General features: G+C 44.6%; 3 protein-coding genes and 1 long non-coding RNA gene across 7 annotated transcripts; 3 read left to right on the forward strand and 1 right to left on the reverse strand.

Moving 5' to 3' along the window:
* The first annotated feature begins 565 nt into the window (after positions 1-565).
* Positions 566-5232, forward strand: LOC120644816 (3-hydroxyisobutyryl-CoA hydrolase 1-like). Of its 3 annotated transcripts, none has more exons than XM_039921534.1 (14): positions 566-876; positions 1674-1754; positions 1843-1911; positions 2435-2498; positions 2689-2768; positions 2851-2934; positions 3089-3173; positions 3555-3640; positions 3876-3997; positions 4079-4139; positions 4225-4323; positions 4428-4529; positions 4638-4679; positions 4792-5232. In XM_039921534.1, the coding sequence occupies exons 1-14, from the start codon at positions 700-702 to the stop codon at positions 4927-4929; spliced, it is 1290 nt and encodes a 429-aa protein (XP_039777468.1). In that variant the 5' UTR covers positions 566-699; the 3' UTR covers positions 4930-5232. The 3 variants fall into 3 exon arrangements, with proteins under 3 accessions (XP_039777468.1, XP_039777469.1, XP_039777470.1); XM_039921535.1 differs by having other exon boundaries at positions 566-861; XM_039921536.1 differs by lacking the exons at positions 566-876; positions 1674-1754 and having other exon boundaries at positions 1907-1925.
* An 859-nt stretch (positions 5233-6091) lies between these two features.
* LOC120644818 (target of rapamycin complex subunit LST8-like) lies at positions 6092-9909 on the forward strand. 2 transcript variants are annotated; one of them, XM_039921538.1, is made up of 11 exons: positions 6092-6222; positions 6926-7048; positions 7183-7284; positions 7366-7478; positions 7962-8031; positions 8588-8665; positions 8749-8865; positions 8952-9046; positions 9145-9224; positions 9326-9385; positions 9473-9909. In XM_039921538.1, exons 2-11 carry the CDS (start codon positions 6941-6943, stop codon positions 9598-9600), a joined length of 951 nt encoding a protein of 316 aa, XP_039777472.1. In that variant the 5' UTR covers positions 6092-6222; positions 6926-6940; the 3' UTR covers positions 9601-9909. The 2 variants fall into 2 exon arrangements, with proteins under 2 accessions (XP_039777472.1, XP_039777471.1); XM_039921537.1 differs by having other exon boundaries at positions 6108-6222; positions 6898-7048.
* A 643-nt stretch (positions 9910-10552) lies between these two features.
* LOC120645795 (protein FLORAL ORGAN NUMBER2-like) lies at positions 10553-11021 on the reverse strand. Its single transcript, XM_039922534.1, has 2 exons — positions 10928-11021; positions 10553-10779 (listed from the first exon to the last, which is right to left on the reverse strand). Exons 1-2 carry the CDS (start codon positions 11019-11021, stop codon positions 10553-10555), a joined length of 321 nt encoding a protein of 106 aa, XP_039778468.1.
* Positions 11022-11550: 529 nt separating this feature from the next.
* LOC120644819 lies at positions 11551-12166 on the forward strand. Its single transcript, XR_005663959.1, has 2 exons — positions 11551-11599; positions 11692-12166. It is a non-coding gene; the product is annotated as an uncharacterized LOC120644819 (long non-coding RNA).
* The last annotated feature ends 8920 nt before the right edge of the window (positions 12167-21086 follow it).

The raw sequence follows: 21086 nt of genomic DNA on the forward strand, positions 1-21086 counted from the left end.
AGATCCCTTTGGTGAAGACCAACGCAAAATCCACAACACGAGCTAGCAAGCAGATCTACGGTAACTCTAACCAAAATAAAAACTAAAACAAGCAGATTCAGGTAGAAACATGGAAGCAAGAGGAGGAAGAAAAGAGGAGGGAGAGAGGAGGAGGAAGTGGAAGTGGAGGACCCAAACCATGGGACCGAGAAAATGGAGGAGAGGGGAGGAGATTTGGTCGGGCGAAGCAAATGGAAGAAGAAGAGGGAGAGAAGGAACCTTTATTCGGGTTTGCTCTGCACCCACCAAATTGGAGAAGGCGACGAGGATGCCGGCACATAGGGAAATTTCGGTTTCAGTAACTACACCACAATACCAAATTAGCGACTGCTAAAAATCAATAATAGCCGACGAGCCATCCGTTGGTATAAGATTGATGCAAACCATCCATCGTTACTTCAAGCTCTGCCTTGTTATTAGTAAGTGAACGAAATAGTAGCAGTACTAGCCGATAGCCCAATACTATATGACAGTTAGTGTTGTGCGTGTACATAGCAAGACCACACCTTTGCTTCTCCTATAAATATAGGAATGAAAGCCTGAGGAAAGGCACCCAGTCCAGCACAAGCAAGCATTCTCTCCTCTCCTCTCCTCTGTACGGGTGTATTTCAGCGTCAGTGAGTGCGAGAGTGCTACTGGTATCCGGCGTGAGTTCTGTACATGATCAGTGGTGAGATTGAGAGGCACAGTACTTCCAACGTCCGATTCGGGAGCCTCCGGCGCGGCCTCGAGACGCTTGCTTGCATGCCTGCCCGGGGGAAGGAAGAGATGGCGTCGCCGCATTATTCCGGCTGCACTGCTGGTGGGGTTGACTCAGACCAGGTCCGGCGTTGTTATGTACGTGTGTGCAGTTATTTATGTTAAATGGTTTGGAGGTAGTTTGAATAATTTTAGAGAAAACAAGCTATTTTTCTTTGATTTTTGAGCAAAAAAATTGTCTACCTCTGATAGAATTCCGGTAAAGCCGATAATCTCGTTTATTGATCGGTGAGCTCCCATAATTTTCCTCTGCTGGTAAGGAAAAACCAGGTCTACCTGATGATTCATGATCTTCCCCTAGCTCACTCTCTCCTTTTTGTAGCTTCTGCTGGATTGATTTTTTGCTAGTTGCTTGATCTTTTGCGTGAACTAGCTGTAGTAATCTGGGAAGAATGAATAGTTAGGCTTCGATGATTTAAAAAATCCTGCTACGATGGCAAAATGGCCATCAGTCAGCGAGTCGTATTGTGATGCCATACTTCAGGGTGGGTATTCGGTTCTTCAGTTCGGTTCAGTTTGGTTTCTCAGTTTTTTGAAAAAATTTGGTTCCTAAAAATTAGAAACCGATCGGTTCCAAGCAATCTCAGAACCGAGTATTTCGGTTCGGTTATTGGTTAAATTTGCCCACCCCTACCCATACTTGATTCTGAGATCTAATCGGACCAATCAGCAGGTTAGTGAGGTTTCCGAAGCTGTTACATGCGAATTGTGAGACGAACATGTGCATGCTCCCGTGAGTAGTACATTTTCGCAATATGTATTGGACAATTGTACACTGAGATGTAGTCAACAACATGCTCAACTTGCTGTACTAGAAACGTTTGGTGGTTGTTACCAGAACTGAAAGCATTTTTTTCCTATACTCTGTTTGGCAGCTTTTGGTAGAAGCAAATGACTCTACCCGGACACTAATTTTGAACAGGCCAAAGCAGCTTAATGCACTTTCCTCCACAATGGTATGCTAAGAGTTCACTAGTATTACAGTACCCAGATTTATTACTTTTAGAATAGTGGGTACAGGATGATTGTTCTTTCGTGTTGCAGATTAAGGAACTCCTGAGGTGTTTCATTGCTTACCAAAAAGACGATGGAGTTAAACTGTTGATTATGAAGGTATCTCCTTTGAGGTAGTCTAACTTAGATTTTAGATGTCTTTTAGTGTTGAAGTATAAGTGAATAGGCTACTCCCCACCCCCACCCCCACCCACCCAAAAAAAATTGTAGACTTTTGGTTTGAATTAGTTGTTGCATAAACTCAAATAATTAGAGAGACAGAGTTCCAACAGAATTAACCAAGTAGCAAGGTAGTGATGGGGAACATGAGTTACCCAAGCATCTCCCATAGCAATTATTTACTCTTATCTAATTTTAACCGTGTGATTTGTATTGAACTTATATGAGGTACTAATAATGCCTGTTGCCATGCTAAGGTCTGCAAAAAGGAAGGGAGCGGTATTTATAAATGTAACTGCTTGTTTATATGTTGATTCTAACTTGCTGTTTCTTTTCCCTTCAGTTCAGTTTCTTTCTCATTTCCTTCTATAAGGTCCTTTAGATTGACTTGATAGTCACGATCCCTTTATTGCCATCTATTGATCTTATGTTTTGTCATTTTATTGAATCGTCACTCTTCCAGGGGAAAGGGAGAGCATTTTGCGCTGGAGGTGATGCTGCTGTAGGTTCCCAGGCTGTACTTGATGGTAATTATATTACAGCTTTAATTAGCTTGTCTCAGCGGTGTCCAATACTGTTAAAAGCTGATTTGGTTGCATAATTTGTGGTGTCTTCTGTTACCTGACTTAATACTCATGATACATGTTACATATCATATGGGTCTAATTTTTTTCGATGTGTTTGTTCACTGTGCTGTGCGTTTAATTCTTAAATCAGTTGGCTGGAAATGGGGTGCTGATTTCTTCGGAAATCAGTATTTTCTAAATTATATAATTGCAACTAGTATCAAACCTCAGGTGAGCTGCATTCCTTCGTAGTTATTAATTGTACTTATTCATTTATCTATTCCTTGCCGCTAAAGGCATAATGTGACTATAGGTTTCTCTTCTAACTGGAATTGTCATGGGTGGAGGTGCTGGTATTTCTTTACATGGAAGATTCCGAGTTGTCACTGATAAGACGGTACATGCTACAAGCATCCCTTTTTGTGAGCTTGATCGTTGCTAGTCCACTCATTTGGAATAATATGGAGAATCTTGATTGCTTTTTTATTGGAAAATCAGAATAGTTTCAAGTGCCAAAATCTTTATCATTTACATTTCGAATATTCATGCAGGTATTTGCAATGCCAGAAACAGCTCTGGGTCTCTTTCCAGATGTAGGAGCCTCATATTTTCTATCTCGGCTACCTGGGTTCTATGGTTACCATATATCTCCCTTCTTAATTCAGTTCAAGCACATGTAGCCATGCCATTGCTATCTATTTAATATTCCTGGATATTATTCATAGTCCTGAAAAATATTATGCATCCTCATACTCTCCTTTGCAATTTTAGAATCACCATGTGCTTAATTGATTTTTAGCAATTGTGCTTCTTGTGTAAATTATCAATGGAATTAATTTTGGAGATATAACAATATATAAAGAAACAAAGAGTGACCTAATTACCGGTTTTCTATTTGGTTTGTTGGTTCCATAAGGTTAGATATTTGTAGAGTATGGTCAGCCTTCTAGTTGATGGCAAAATTAAAGGTGGCATGTGAGATCTTGTTCACTAAACTGTTACCATGTATTTGTCCAGGAGAGTATGTTGCTCTTGCTGGTGCTAGATTGGACGGCGCGGAAATGCTTGCATGTGGTCTGGCTACTCATTTTGTCAGGTCAAATGTAGGTTCACTTGCTTGTAACTTCAATTTTTAGCGATTGCATCACCAAGCACCCTTTTCTATGCATTGCAAAAAAAAACCCCGAACACTAAAGCTGTATGGAACATGCTACATAAATCCTGACATCATTGATATAATGTTTGCGTGCTTTCAATTTTTATTCGTCTCCATCATTAACGTGTTGCGTATGTACTATATCAGTCTATAGCTCCTAGTAAATACTCTTTGTTCCCCAGAGGCTGCCATTGCTGGAAGAATCGCTTAAAAAGGTGGATACTTCCAATACTTTTGTTATTTGTGGTATTATCGATCAATTTGCTGAACATCCATCACTGAAAGAGAACAGTTCTTTGAAGAGGTAAGAGTGTTTCCAGTTGAATGACTGAAATATGCCCAAATTCATATTTCCTTAACTTGATTCTCTGGTGCTCCCTAGCAGGTTGGAAATCATCAACAAATGTTTTTCCAAAAGGACAATTGAAGAAATTATATCCGCTCTTGTGAGTTTGATATAGTAACGACTGCAGCTTTTCTATAGGTTCACCTATTCTGACCTGCAGAATTAATTAATGTGCCTCTTATCAGGAGCAAGTGGCCTCAAATGTGGCTGATCAATGGGTTACTGCAACAATCCAGTCCTTGAAAAAGGCTTCTCCTACTAGTCTGAAAATCACCCTAAGATCGGTATCCCTCAAAAACAGCCTCATATCTATAATATTAATCTAGAGCCTCAGTTCTGTCCATGAGAATATAGTTGTTCCATTGTTTGTTTTTAACTGGAATTTCAGATAAGAGAAGGGAGAACACAAACTGTTGGGGATTGTTTACGTCGGGAGTATAGAATGGTTTGCCATGTCGTCCGGGGTGACTTCAGCAGAGACTTCTTTGAAGTAAGTATCTACATATTCAACACTGCTCATTTTCATTCAAGATCTCTCTACATTCTCGTCTTGCGGGGCAAGGTTTCTATACCTAACATCCAATTCCTGTTGTTGCAGGGATGTAGAGCAATACTGATAGAGAAAGATCAAAACCCAAAGGTTCAGATAATTTTATATTTGGCACATTTCAATCAAAATTTACTTCTGATGGCGTATTTCATCTAAAATAACCTTTTGATGGTGGTGATCTTTTTCATGCGGGTACTTGCAGTGGATGCCTCCAAGTTTGCACCAAGTGCATGAGGAGGCAGTTGAACAATATTTCTCCAAAATTGATGATCCACAATGGGAAGAATTGAACCTACCTCCCAGACATTCGCATGGAAGAAATATTGAGTCCAAACTTTGATTGAAGTCGTCTTGGGCAACGAGTTGAACAGAGCCTCGATGGTGGCCGAAACAACACATCATTTCAAGTTTGGAGAGTCTCTGCAGACTGCAGACTACAGATGAAATAAAAGTAAATATGCCGTATAGGTCACCTTTTATCACAGTAGAAACTCTGTGTTGTTTATTCGTGAAATTGTACCCATTTTACAATAATTATAGCCGGCTTGTCGCTGCTATATGATCTCTTTTGTTTTGTTGACAGCCCATGACCTTTGTATGAGAAATCAAGGACTGTTATTCTAGTGTGATCGTTCTATCTTCAGAGTTCAGTTCAGACGCGCTAACTCGTCTATCCAAAATGGACTGGTATTCACCCACCCGATCCAGCCCACTGCCCTACTTCAACGGGCCTACCGGCCTAGCGCCGGGGGGCTCTATAAGATAGATAAGCTATTTATCTTTAAAGCCCATTTAGCCCAATTAGTTGTTGTAGATATGTTCAACATTTCAATAGAATCACCTCAATATTTTTCATAAATATGTTCAACATTTAACTTCGAATTGTTGAAACAGTAGAGACGGGATGTTGAAATTGGAGTCACGGAATGTTGAAAAATACTACAATTGAAAGTTGAATAGGGCACCTTTCTCCGGCGACCGGGGCGTCTTCTTCTCCAGCGCCGGCGCGGGCGGCGCGCGGAGCAGGGCAGCACGCAGCAGCGGCGGCGAGGCAGCGCACAGGGGCGCGGGCGGCGGCGGTGCGCGGCCGCGGGGCGGCGCGTGGGGGCGTGGGCGACGGCAGCGTACGGGGCGCGGGCGGCGGCGGCGCAGCATGAGGAGAGGGCGCGGCACGCGGGGCGCGGGCGGCGGTAGCAACGCAACGCGCGAGCGGACGGCGGCGGGGTGCGGGAGAGAGAAGGTTATGAGAGAGAGGAAGTTAGGGTTTGAGTTGGATCTAAGGGCTGTGGTTGTTTTGCACGAATCTCAAACAGTAGAAGATGAAGAAGAAAAAAATCTACCGGAAGATATATAGGATTCGCTCCTAGCGCCAGCATTTTGCTTTAGACGGCCCGCTTTGTTCCTCCTGGGCCAAAATTGGATCATGGGGCCTCGTTTCGACGATCTGATCAGCCCGTTTAGGGCCCATATGGAATTGGAATGCGCAAACCTAAGCCCGGGCCCCCCGAAGCCCATCGAGACTGTGCGACCCGGCGTCTCCTCCGCCGCCAGGCGCCTCCCCGCCGCCGTCGCCGGGCGCGCACACGAGGCCGCAGGGCGCGTCCCGGTTGATGGCGTCTCCACGGTCCAGAAGGTACGCCCTCCTCCCCGTCCCCGTCCTCTCCCTCCTCCTTCGGCGGCGGCAGCAACCTAGATCGCCGCCGCCGGCTTCGTCTAGCCTGCCTCGGATCTCTGGTCCTCTCGGAAGACCCGCCGACCTGCCGAGTGGCACCGGCCGCTGTCGCCCGAGGTTTTGCTGGTTGACGCGCCGCCACCCGAAACCCCAGCCCGCGTATGGCCCGTAGAGACAGTTGCAGAAATGGAAACCTCGGGCTGCTTTTTTTTTCAAGAATACGCAGGAGAGCTGCGTAACATTGCATTAAGAAGAAATATAATAATAGCAATTACAACGCCAGCCTTAAGGGAGCACGCACACCTCGACCTTGACATTGATTAGCGGAGTATACGGCACTGAATTACAACCGAAAAAATGCGCGGAAAGGAAACCTCGGACTGCTACTAAAATCTCTCGGAGCTTTAGAATCAGCAGGCTACACACATCGCAATGGCTTATAAGTAGTTGTGTGCAATATGGTTTTAAGAAAAAAAAAAGTGTACCAACTAATGGCCCATTGGCTCCGTTCCGTAACCGTAAGGACAGGAGCTAATGCTCAATCGTAGGATAAAATGGTTTGTTTGTAAGGTGTAGCGCCAAAGCTTATGGATTTCTCACGATACGCCATCATTTGTCCATGTCTATGCATTTCAGTCTGAGAGCATGTCTTGATGTATGGCAGGATATATGCTGCAAAATGGCTCAACCTTCTGTCATTCTTGCAACTGCAAGCTATGATCACACAATCAGATTTTGGGAAGCCAAGAGTGGTCGCTGTTATCGTACAATTCAATACCCTGACTCTGTAAGTACTTACTATTGGCGTCATGAACAGAGCTATCTTTTTTTTCTTTTTGAAATTTGAAATATTGAAACAGAGCTATCTAGTTTAGCAGAAATCTTACATAATGTTTGTCTCCTGTAACTTTTTATCTGCAGCAAGTTAATCGTCTTGAGATAACCCCAGACAAGGGATTCTTAGCTGCTGCCGGCAATCCTCATATCCGCCTTTTTGACGTCAATTCAAATAGCCCTCAACCGGTACACATACATGTTTTTGACAACAACCAGTATGAATCATCACGTTGGTTTTTCCTTATTTGAGGAGAATACTCCTAACAGGTAATCAGCTATGATTCACATACTAGTAATGTGATGGCTGTGGGATTCCATTGTGATGGTAACTGGATGTACTCTGGCTCTGGGGATGGTACTGTGAGAATCTGGGATTTACGGTGAGCTTTTGAACCTAATATCTTGTATATTATTACTTAAGTTGCAAGCCTATTTGCTTGACCTGCAGTTCTACTGAAAACTTGAAAAATTATTCTTAACTAGGGGACAATCCAGTGCTGATACAGCTCCAGGTTCTATCATGCGAACTCATGTTATGGTCCGCTGGGTTTATTTTAAATGGACTAGGGTATAAGGAAACTTCAAAGGCTACACATATGAATGTTTTGAAAATAACCACCTCACAAATTGATAATTCATCTCTAAAGAATCCTGACGCACCAATGTTATGAAAATCTGACTATCTGATCCCTTTAAATCTCATACAATTTCATACATGAGAGTTTGTGTGGTAGCACCACTAGATGGTGTGAATTAGAATGTTTGATAATAGCATCCTAATTATGTACTTCGATTACCATATTATATTCCTTCTATGATTCCCTTCACACAAAAAAAAAATTATTTGTGATGTATGGTTTCAGAACTGGCACTTGTCAGCGAGAATACGAGAGTCGTGCAGCTGTCAACACTGTAGTCCTACACCCAAATCAGGTTACATTCATTTTTCTCCCTTTTCTATTTGTGTGTCCTTAAGTGGTTTAACTGATTGCAAATTTCATCATTCAAATACAATATTGATTAAGTTACAGTTCGCTATAAACCTGTTGGCTAGCTAGGGCATTTGTGCCTTGCTTCTTTTTTAGGAGATTGTTTGGTATTTAATCCTTCGCCATTTCTTTATAAATTCAGATGTTTCAATAATGTCGTGGGTACCCTTGTCAGAATCAACTTGGGAGAGTAAATTGGACTTTTATATGACTTGCCTTCATCACAAACTGCAGAGATGCTTGCTGGCTGCGTGTTTAGTCTGCAGTAAAAAATTGCAGCCAAAAGATGCCACTATGCTGAACTAGGCCTATGTACACTGTCTTTGTTTTTTAAAAGAATCCTGTTAAACTTCATTTTCTTATATCTCACTAAATAGCAGTATTAGTGTTCCAGCCTTGATGGATGATTTAAGATAGCTATGTTTTGCCAATTCGCCCCTGTTACTTCTGTCTGTTTATTTCCACCAAATTTAATAACATTTGTATCTTTAATTTTTCAGAAAGAACTGATATCTGGTGATCAGAATGGAAACATACGTGTGTGGGATTTAGCTGCGAACTCTTGCAGCTGTGAACTGGTGAGTCACATTCCAGTTTTGTGGCACTATTGTGGCAAGGGAAATTCAAGAACACAATTGATGTGTTGGATCCACTTATGTAGGTACCCGAGGTTGATACTGCTGTAAAATCTCTGACAGTTATGTGGGATGGGAGTATGGTGGTTGCTGCAAATAACCGTGGGACATGTTACGTTTGGCGCCTGCTCAAGGGTACTCAGGTCAGTCGATTCTGCTGACCTACATGTTACTAAATATAGAATTTGTGATTTCTGAATTTTTCAAGTTGGTAAATTCTGCTGTGTAGACAATTACCTGCTTTGAACCTCTACACAAACTGCAAGCCTATGATGGCTACATTCTGAAATGCCTGCTTTCACCAGAATTTTGCGACCCTAACAGGTAATGTAGTGGTCTAAAAGACTTATTTTCATGTTTCATTTTCATCCAGTGTTATTGTGTCATTTTCGGTCATGCATCATATTTTGGGACTTTTTTAGGTATCTTGCCACAGCATCATCTGACCACACTGTAAAGATTTGGAATGTCGATGGCTTCAAGTTGGAAAGAACTCTAGTCGGTAATGTTCAAAATGAATCTTCTTTACACAACATTCCATCCCAGATTCGCCTCATGTTCCGAATGATATCCTGAAACTCTTTGGACAATCAACTTTACCAGGCTATCAACGCTGGGTTTGGGACTGTGTGTTCTCCGTCGATGGCGCTTATCTCATAACTGGTACGAACTGCACCTTACCTCGCCCCGGCTTCCCAACAACCATCAGAGTTAACCAGATGAAATGCCTGTTCTCCTTCTCTGTTGCAGCATCTTCTGACACCACGGCGAGGCTGTGGACGATGTCGACCGGAGAGGCCATCCGGGTGTACCAGGGCCACCACAAGGCCACCGTGTGCTGCGCCATCCATGATGGAGCCGAATCGGCCCCCTCATAAGCATGCCGTGTGAGACTGCATTCTGTACATACTTCTGATTGCAGAACTGTTTCAGCACTCCCGCAACTTGAGAATGAGAACTAGTGGCGGTTGATGTTCAGTTGCTGAAACGCTGGGCGTGGTTGCTGCTGTGTGCAATGCGGCAAGCCTCTAGGGCCCTGTACAAAATAATCCGCGTGCTGTTGGTGGATGTTTCTGCGGCAGAATCGTTTGTTCCTACGAAATGCGGCCGTGTTTAGATTATTTGGCAAAAAAAAATTGAAAGAGAATCTTGCTATTTTGAAGTAATAAATAAAATCTATTTGCAAATTTTTTTGCACGGATGGGTTGTAAATCGCGAGATGAATCTAATGAGTCTAATTAATTAATGATTAATCCATAATTAGCAGATAGTTATTGTAGCATCACTCTTGCAAATTATGAATTTAGTAGGTTTATTAGATTCATCTCGCAATTTACAACACATCCCGTAATTTAAACACATCCGTGCAAAAAGTTTTTGTAAATAGATTTATTTAGTACTTTATGCATGTGTCCAAACCCATCCGTGCAAAAAATTAGATTTTATTTAGTACTTTATGTATATGTCCAAACATTTGATGTGATGTTTTTGGGTATAAAGTTTTTGGATCTAAACAGGGCCGCATGCTTGCACCTTCTCCTCTATCCTTTTTCTTTCTTTTTTTCGAAGATGCGCACATGAGAGCTGTTTGCGTGTCGAGTTTGGCTCAACGTTACATTCGAATGTAAACAGATTCACAGTGGCAACAACGACTGAACTTGCACGAAGATCCAATAATATAGCAGAGGACACAAGAAAACATTTTGTACATGAATGCCCGGCATGATCCTGGTACTAGGTAGCTAGCTGCCACGAGTACGAGGCGATCGAGCATGCAGGAGCAAGAGCAGGCGACCAAAAAGCATCGCGGAGCCGGCAGAGATTCTGTGCTCAGGGGGCGGTCGGCTCCAGCTCCGGCCGCCGCGGGCTGCCGTGGTGGTGCAGCGGGTCCGGGCCCCCCGGCACCGACCGCAGCTCCGGCCTCACCCTCCCAGCCGCCGCCGCCGCTGTCCACGACGATGACCACGCCGTCGACGCGGCCGCCTTCGCTGCCGTGCCGCGCTGCTGCTCCGACGAGGCCCGCCGGTTCGTCGCACCAAATCCACCGGCGGCCAGACCTGAAGATCAAGAGAGCAGAGAAATTAAGAGTCTGAGACCGGTCACGGGGATATCTCACGAGCGCAACAAAGAAGATGCAGAGGAAAAGAGTTTTGGAGAGAGAGAGAGAGAGAGAGAGAGAGAGAGGTTTAAGCAAAAGGTAAATACCAATGGCAATGCGCCCCTGCGCCGGAGGAACCAGCAACGCGAGGCAGCAGCAGGCTGCCGCCGCCAAGCACAGGAGGAGGAACCGTAGTGTCATGGCCTGTTGGAGCAGTGGAGCTGGAAGAAGATGGAACCCAGGGTGTAAAAACCAGAGGGCACACAACCTGTCCTGAAGAACTACTGGACTAGCAGTGGTGCAGTAACTCCAAGCCCAAAATAAACATGGGACTTGTGCTTGTTCCGGGCCTCCTCTGGGCATAGATAGAGAGAGAGGGCTACTTATAGATGCAGAGTTTACCAGTTTGTACTGCTGCCTTGCAGGAACTAGGAACCAGGAAGGCTGTGTTTAGATGAGGTGAAAAGGGAAGAAAAAGTCACATCAGTCACTGTAGCACACTGTAGTACTTTTCGTTTGTTTGTGGTAAATATTGTCCTATCATGACCTAACTAGGCTCAAAAGATTCGTCTCGCAACGTACATCAAAATTATGCAATTAGTTTTTTTATTTAACTACATTTAGTACTTCATGTATGAATTATTTACTATATTTAATGTATCGATGTGATAGGAGATGTGATGGATGTGATAGAAAGTTTGGAAATTTGGTGGGAACTAAACACACCCCCGAAGTGAAGAAAACTGGAGAGTAAAACCCGGATCGAAACGGTGACGGGGGTAAGTAAATTTTGAGTAGTTAAGGCGTGACGAGACGCCTGCCGTCGCGTCAAGAAATTTTACCGTGGCTTGCTTCTTTGTTCTGGGAAAAGGGAGCTAGCAAGTGGGGGACTGGAGGTGGAGCAGGAGAGCACTGGAGTGGAGATCCTGCCTGCGGATCCAGTGCGCGGTCAGCGGGGAAAGGGGACTGACGATGACCGCATCTTTTGCTTGCTCTGACGTGCGAGGGCAGAGAGAGAGACTGACAGAGGGGGAGAAAGAGAGACAGTCTCTCAGAGCAGCTCCAGCGTATACAGTTCACAGCTTGGTTCGAGAAAGCTGGCCGTGCATGGCTGCATGCACTCGATCATGCATGTGCAAACAAAAAGGAAGAATCAAAGTACTGTGTGCAGCCAGATGGGACGAACGATGATGATGATGGTGTTTGTGTTTTATCCTCCATCTAGCTCGCTTTGCATGGTGCTCGATCAAGGGGAGAGAGATGTATGTAATCTTTATCCTCCATCTAGCTCGTGTTGTCTTGTAAAATTCAGTTGTTAGTAAATAAATAAAACATGTAACAGCTGTTATGACGCTCACCTTAAACATTTCATGATGCTGCTCGAAACACTTCACTAGTTCCATGGCCTACAGCTATTTTAATTAAAAAGTAATTTATTCTCACACCTAGTAATCATGTACTAATTAATATGCCTCTAAACTAACCTTGGTCCGAATCTCGACAAAAGATCGGACGACTCCACCAGATTGACAGCAGGTTGCTTTCATATAATAATTGGTTTATTTTGCATTGCCATTTTTCAACTAATACGCGCCTACGAGAGATCTAAAGTATATCATACATTTAGACAAAATGGCTAGTAGTCTGGAAGTCTTGAATTCCCAAGTAAATATTTTGGCCAAGAATCTGAAGATGTATTGTACATATTAGATACACGCGTAAATGCATTGCAGCATATTGGCCCTCTCACCATCCCAAAACAAGTTTTTGTTGGCTCAACTTAGGTCCGTTTGGTTTCCATGGGCCCTGTCACATCAAAGAGAATGTTGCTATTTAAAAATATTGAATAAAGTCTAAAACTTTTTTTTTGCACCGATAGGTGCCAATTCACCAGACGAATCTGATGAATCTTTAAACATCGATTGATTGCTCTTAATGAACTCATCTCGCGAATTAATCCTGAGGTTCTGCAATTAATTTTATAGTTAAACATGGATTGATTACTCTTAATGAACTCGTCTCGCGAATTAGTCCTGAGGTTGTGCGATTAATTTTATAGTTAGATTTTATTTAGTACTTTTAAATAACAAGATTCTCGTAATATGATAAGAGTAAGTGTAGCCATTGGAAACCAGCACCCCCTCAGTCACCCGTATGCAGGGTCACTGCGCAGCTGAATTTTGGTACTCCTGCAGCTGCAAGAAGAGCAAACCAGGGCGCCACCGGAACGGCCTCGATGTGTGGCATGCAAGTTGTGAAGTAGTAGAGAAGCTAGCCCTAGGACCAGGAGGAGTACAGCCAGGAGTGTCAGTCGCCAGTGTTCTTGGCGTGCTCGTGGTGGCTCGATGGATGAGTGTCAGAGCAGGTATTATAAGTCCATGTTTAGATTTTTACCGATAAACCCCGTAAACATAAAAAAACCATCACATCAAATGTTTCGATACATGTATAGAGTACTAAATGAAGTTTATTTATAAAATTTTTAACATAGATGAGCTGTAAATCGCGAGATGAATCTAATGAGCCTACTTAATCCATGATTTTGCAACAGTGATATTACAGTAACTATCTGCTAATTATTGATTAATTATGGATTAATTAGCATCATTAGATTAGTCTCGCGATTTACAACTCATCTGTGAAAAAAGTTTTGTAAATATACTTTATTTAGTACATCAAATTAGTAAGATTTCAATAAAAAAAAATTTAGCTCGAACTAAACACGGCCTAAGCCTGCGTAGGCGGGCGAGTTGCTGGACATGTCAGCAAAAAATTTTATGGGCGGAGAGAGAAGGGAAGAGAGAAGGAGGCGAGCGAATATTGAGACGCCGGCGTAAGCGGGTGCATACGTGCTTCCCGGGTCTGCTATTGGCTGCGCGTTGCTGCTGAGGGGCGCAGCACATTAAAAGCTTGTGGATCCAGCCACTACAAGGCCATGTTTGGATGAGGTGTGAGGAAATTTTTTTTGGTACTTTTACCACCAATTAAGGGTATTAAATAAAGTCTAATTATAAAATTAACTCCACAACTATAGTACTGTAGCAGTTACTCTAACTAATGAGGCCTTTGACCATATGATTAGTGAATAATTGAGCGCGGTCACTGTAGCCAATAATGATGAAACTTGAGTCATTAGATTCGTCTCGAAAACTTACACCCATCGCTGAAAAGATTTTGCAAATAAATTTTATTTAGTACTTCATGCAAACATTCGTATTTTTTGAAATTGTGATGTGACTCCTAACCAAACATGGCCCAAGCTGTGCGTTATTGCTGAGTTGGAGCACATGTCGCCGGCTAACAGGCGCATCTATAATCCTTGCTCTCAGTCGGCAGTCAGGCGCCCAGACGCCCAGTCCTCCTCCTCCTCGGTACCTGAGGCTGGAGCAGAGCACGGAGAGAGGGGACAGAGCCTGGCGCGCGTGACGTCCGCGCCCGGCGAGCTGGGCACCGGGGCGCCATCCATCCATCGGATCCATCCCGAAAAGGGGCGCCTGCGCACCGTCACCACGGCCAGCTCCGGCGCCGACGCGACGCGCCTGCCGCCGCTGACGGCAATGACGTGCGCGCGCTGGCGCCAGACGAGGCACCGGGGGCACTGTGCCATTCCAGTTGCGGTCGCCGATCCTCTCCTCCGATCCAGCGGGGGCCCGGGGAGCGGAGAGCCGGACGACGGGCCGACGTGATCGACCGCGACGCGCGCGCGCCTCCGCCTCGCCTCGGGAGGGCGGCGGCGCATGGCGCGGGCAATGATGGCGCCGGGACGGGCGGCGCGCGACGGCCGACGCCGACGCGACGCAACTCACACTCGCGTCCCGTCCGTCCGGCAGTCCGCCCGGCGGGTGACCGGCCGACGGGACGGTTGGACTCGCTGGAGCACGGCTAGCTGCCCTGCCAGCATTTACGCCGCTGCCTCCCGCTCCCGCAGTCCCGCGCGCAGCTCGCCGTCTCGTCCGGGGACAATGCAGTCAGCGCCGTGTTTAGTTCCAAAAATCAAAATTCCAATTTTTTTCCAACACACATTTAAATCTAAACAAAATAAAAAACGCATTGCGACGGCTACATGTAAATCACGAGACGAATCTAATGAACCTAATTAGACTGTAATTAGAAGCTAAATTACTACATTAATGCTACAGTAAACAACATCTAATAATGGATTAATTAGGCTCATTAGATTCGTCTAGCGATTTACAGACGAGTTCTGTAATTATTTTTGTGATTAGTCTATATTTAGTACTTTAAATGTAGAAAGATGCCTTTTCAAAAACTTTACGAGACGCAACTAAACACGGCCTATGACGGAACCGCCAAGTTAAAACTCCAAATTAAGCGTAATGGCCGTCATTTGAACACATCTGGCGCATTAACTTAATGGCTTAATTTGACGATCCTTTCTCAAACCACGGCCCGATCGAAACAACACAGGAAGTCCCACGCGAAGGCGGGCGCAGATGGTACAAGCACGACAAAATATTTGAAAATATACAAGGATGACAACCGATAACGAGAGTTTTACAAATTTAGTTCAAAACACAAGCTCACGTAATTTACATAAATTACATAATTTACAAATTTTGTATAGCGTAGCCGAACTCAAATGGAAAAGAAAACATACAACTACATTACTTCACTGGTTCAGTTCTAACACCACCGGTCAGACCGGTACATCTCACCTGTCAGACCGGTGCTACCTGGCCTAAGCAACCACCAGTCAGACCGGTCGAAACAAAACTGAGAGCTGCACACCCTGCCCTCAAGTGTGCAACCCGCCAAATCCCTAATCTAAGGGTTTCTATCCACCACTTCCCACCCCTCTGCATCTCTGTGGATGAATTTGATGCAACAGGGACAGAAGTCAACGTCCGGGTGTTCTGTAACAAAAATTGGTGGCAACAAACCCTGAGCAACTAATACTCAGCAAGACTTACCTGACCAGTGGGTATAATTTAGCCCACATATCTAGACATGCAAGGCTTTTAGCTGATGGTTGTTTTGCAGAAAAGCAACTAAAGTAATTCCTTACTTTCATTATTTTAGCCCCAAATTCTATATATAAATTAACTCTAATCTAATATTTGCACGAACCAACTATAACAAACATGGTGGTGCAATCAAAATAATTCAATATGTTCGACACTATATACAGATAGCTCACATTCTAATATTTTGCTACGATGCAGCAAAGAGATCAAGACCCTCGTAACCGCGAGAGACGGCGAATTGATTCGATTTAACCTTGCAAGGTAGGCCTTTCTTGAGTAATTTAATCATGGGTCTAGCAATTTTTAAAAAATCCGGTACAAATCAACGATAATAACATGCTAACCAAGAAAACTCCGGAGGTAGGCTAGCGCGAGCCTGCTAGGCCAGGCCATCAGTAATGGCAGCGGCACCTTGGAAGAAGCCACAGGAGTTGTACAGTGGTGAGCAGTGCGCAGTGCCATCCTCGCGTCAAGGCTCACAAGGACGAATTGCATGCTGCACCTGCAGCTCCCTGCTCCTGTGGCACTGCGCCACTACCGCATTGCCACGGATGATCTTTTCGCAGGGAACCGTCCACGCTTAAAGATTTCCAAATGGGCGGGGCCCGATGGGCTGCGCGAGCACGGCACTATAAAGCACAACCATAACCCGGCCCTAGGCACGACTGATCGGGCCACGGGCTGGCCCGGCCTAATGGATCGTTAGTGCTTGGGCCGCCACCCCGGCTTATAGTGCCGGCCCGAAGCACGACACGATTTTGGGCCGGCCCGATAGCAGCTCCATAAAAAATATATACTCCCACCATCTACCAACACATGGTCCATTAAAATAGAAACTCTAGTCTTATCCTCTCATTCTCCTCCACCCCCCTCTCTCTAACCAGTGGCCCGCCCACCTCGATGCCCGCCCCTTTTCCTCAGTGGCGCATGTCGCCTCCGCCCCCGCCCCTGCCCCCTGGCTCACGCGCCTACGCCAGCCGCCCCTCCATGAACGTGCCCGCGCCCGCGCCGGCCACCGACGCCTTCTCGCCGGGCGCCACCCTCCCTGGACGCGCACGGTGAGGTGGAGCCGTGCCAGCCACTGCCGCCGTCTGCTCACCGGGAGCCGTCCCGCCCCATCGGCCCCTCCTACGCCGGCCGCTGCCCCTCCCTCCCTACCTCCTTCAAGTGGGGAGCGCACGGCTGCCTCCGCGGCGGAGCGGCGCCAACCTTCCTGTGCTGCTGCCGCACCTGACGCCGGGTCGGCCAAGCACGATGGGCCGGCCACAACATGATGGACCAGTCGTGCCATCGGGCCGGCCCGGCACGAAAAAGAGGCCTTAGCGTCGGGCTTGGGCCGTGAGTGAGGCACGACGCCCGACACGGCCCGGCACGAAGAATTTATCGGGCCTGATAGTGCTAGGGCGCATCGGGCCAGGCCAAATCGGGCTAGTGCCCGGCTAGGGCCGGACGGCCCATTTGGAAATCTATATCCACACTGGAGGTGAGGCGTGGATGCCACGTCAGGAAGGCGCAACCATGCAGTTCACTTTTGATCTCGAACGCACCGCTTCAATTTGAATATAATCCGTGCCCAGTTTGAGCAAGTTGTTAGAGCAAGAGCAATGATATAGCCTGCTCGTCGGTGAAATAAGCTCCAGTGGGGCTTACAATTAATGCATCAGCAGCATCTGACAGCTCTGCAGCAGCACATGCAACCAATACGGAGGGAGCCAGCAACGGAGCAACCAATAGGAGTGTAGTGCACGCATATCCGCCCGCCTTAGGTTGCCGTTTCGCGAGACGCCCACTCCGCACTCTCTCTTCTCTTCTCTCTCTGCCATAGGTGATTCAGCCGGTTTACAGCCAGCCATAATACTTCTTATAGTGAAGAAATGGTTCTCTTAGCTTAGTCTTAGGCCTTCTCCAGTGATTGCACCCACATCCCAGGTGGCAAAGGGAGGAACCGAGGCAATGACTGGAGCAAGCGCACCTTCAAGAAAAGAGAGAAGCATCCAAGCCCATTTTGGATTCGAGACTAAAAAAAAGAGTAAAATGTACTGTGGGTACATGAACTTGTAGTGCTGTGTCAAATAAGTCCATAAACTTAGAAACCGGACATCTAGCCCCTCGAACTTGCGAACCCGTTCACCCCAGGTCCAGTCCGGTTTTGCATGGCTTGCATGGCACTGTGCGCCCGCGATTTGCTACAGTAAACCCGGATTTGCTACAGTTGCCGCGGTTTTGTTTTTTCTTTTCTAATTTATTTCGGCTGAATCTTTGAAAAATCATAACTCTTCGATACAACATCAGATGAAGATGATTTTTATATGAAAATTGTAGCCCTCGACGAGATCTACAACTTTCTAGTTTTGAGTTTTTTCATTTGATGAAGTTAAGTTGCCCAAAAAAATTATACAAAAGTACAGCACTATAATAATCACGTACTTCTGCTTGTCGCACTATAAAATTAATATATTTTTCTGTTTATTGTCAAATGAAGACACTTTGTATACCAAAATTTTAACACTTTTAACAATCTAGATTCTTGTAGTTTTGAGTTTTTACATTTAAAGTTGTTAAGATGTTGATAAAATAGTATAAAGCCTCAATGTCTTTTGCGTACTTAATATGCTGCTTTATACTGTTTTATCGATATTTTAACAACTTCAAATATAAAAACTTAAAACTCTAAGAATCTAGATCTTTTAGAGTACTAAAATTTTAGTGTACAAGTGTCTTCATTTGACAACAAACAGAAAAATATATTAATTTTCTAGTGCGACAAGCAGAAGTACGTGATTATTATGGTGCTGTATTTTTGTATAATTTTTTTGGCCAACTTAACTTCATCAAATGAAAAAACTTAAAACTAGAAAGTTGTAGATCTCTTCGAGGGCTACAATTTTCATATAAAAATCATCTTCATCCGATGTTGTATCGAAGAATTATGATTTTTCAAAGATTCAGCCGAAATAAATTAGAAAAGGAAAAACAAAACCGCGGTAACTGTAGCAAATCCGGGTTTACTGTAGCAAATCGCGGGCGCACAGTGCCATGCAAGCCATGCAAAACCGGACTAGACCTGGGGTGAACGGGTTCGCAAGTTCGAGGGGCTAGATGTCCGGTTTCTAAGTTTATGGACTTATTTGACACAACACTACAAGTTCATGTACCCACAGTGCATTTTACTCCTAAAAAAATTGCCTGTGAGATAAAAAGGAACCGCGATGTGAGAGAAAAGGGAGAAGGAAGGTGCAGCCGTTGGAGGCGGAGGAGCCAGTTTCCAAAAGCAGAATCTTTCCTCGGAAACTGCATGCACCGCACCCACCGCTCGAGAACCCAATGCTGAGATTACAGTCGACCGTAACTTTCTCCTCCACCGGTCGATTTTTATCCACGTGCACGGAACCCACTATCTCTCCTCCTCTTCACTCCTCTCCTTTCCCCTTCACGTTTTCCTTTCTCTGCATCCGACCGCGGGCGTGGCTTCCTCCCCCCTCCCTCTCTCCCCTCTGCTTAATCTCTCCATGGCGGCCAGCGGCGGGAGGCTTGGCGCCGCCGCCGGCGGGAGGCACGGCGGGACCGGCGGCGGGAGGCGGGAAGCGCGGCGGGGCCGGCGGCCGGAAGCGGGAGGCGCGGCGGGTCCGGCGGCCAGAGGCGCGGCAGGGCCGGCGCTCGCCCCCGGCGCCGGCGGTGGGTCGCGGGAGGCGCCGTGCTCGCCACCAGCACCGGCCGCGCCAGATCCAGTTTTTTTTTTGCAAAAATTTTTCAACAAATTTTTTTGAATTCCTTTGATTTTTGGATGAATATTTTTTTAATGATGCAAAAAAATTTCTTGAAATTTTTCTGCTCTCCAATTTTTTTTCTTGAAATTTTTTTCTGCTCTCCTATTTTGCTTGAAATGTTTTTTGGTCTCCAAAATTTTTCTTGTATTTTTTTAAAATTTTTTAATCAAAAAACAACAAAAAAGTTTCTATAAACGAAAAAGAAGCAACGGTCGGAATATCGACCGTAGGGAAGGGATCCCTACGGTTGACCGTAAATTAGCGTGGCCCGCTCGAGAAGGCCTTAGATCTCCATTGTCATGTACTCCATTTATTTTTTTAATGCCGTATCAGCTTTGTTCTAAGTCAAATTTATCCAGCTTTAACTAAATTTGTTTTATTGAATCCATCACGGTATAACTAAACTCTTGTTCTAAGTCATATATTTGCATGCTCTCTCTCTCTCCATTATCATGTACTCCATCCATTTTTTTTACATGTCGTATATCAGCTTTGTTCTAAGTCAAATTTGTCCAGCTTTAACTAAATTTGTTTCATTGAATCCATCATGATATATATTCTAATTTTAATAATGCGCATATATTTGATAAGTATTTATGTTGTTATATTTTTTTATAAACTTAGTCAAAGTTGAACAGATTTGACGTAGGACAATCCTAATGTGATATGTAAAAAAAACTAGAGGGGGTATGCATGAATTTCCATTTGAGTAATGAAAACAGGGTCGGGCCTTGTCTCGAAAAAATAATAAAAAAATAATCTAAGTATATATATAGTTTTGTTAGGTAAGTGAATGGAAAATGGCATATATTCGCGCTCACCCTAAGTGAGATAGGGTTGTACCTACGCATGTTGAAAGTGAATGGAAAATGGCATATATATATATATATATATATATATATATATATATATATATATATACACACACACACACAAGGCTTTATTCTTCATCATATCGCGCGCACGCACGAGGCTTTATCTCCCTTTCTCTGTTCCGTTCCACGGGGATGGCAGTATGAAAGAGAGGGATGTAAACGAGATATAATAAACTGTGGTGCTATAAATGAGGTTATTCTCAATGCAAGTGTCATATGAGTTTCATTCTTATTAAATGGCGTGCCACATAGTAGTGGCGGATCCAGAAATAGATTAAGGGGGTTGATTTTTCTTCTCTTTCTTTGTTCTTCCTCCTTTCTCCTCAAAAATGGAGGGAGGCTCCATTGTCTGTGGAGATCTAGGGGGCTCAAAAATGGAGGGGGGGGGGGGGGGGGGCTCCATTGTCTGTCGAGATCTAGAAGGGCTGGAGCCCCCTAGACCCACCGCTGAATCCACCCTTGCCATATAGGCAAAAATGATGATGTAGTATGCAATTTATTAGGAAAGAGAAGAATATTTTTTCGTGGGAAAAACTATAATGAAAAATCATCGAGATGATTTGAGTTTCATCTGCACATATTCATCAACTTTTATTGGTCACTTAGATGAAAACATTTAAATAATATACTAACATATGA

The sequence above is a fragment of the Panicum virgatum genome, chromosome 8K (assembly GCF_016808335.1).
Source record: "Panicum virgatum strain AP13 chromosome 8K, P.virgatum_v5, whole genome shotgun sequence".
NCBI classification, from domain to species: domain Eukaryota; kingdom Viridiplantae; phylum Streptophyta; class Magnoliopsida; order Poales; family Poaceae; genus Panicum; species Panicum virgatum.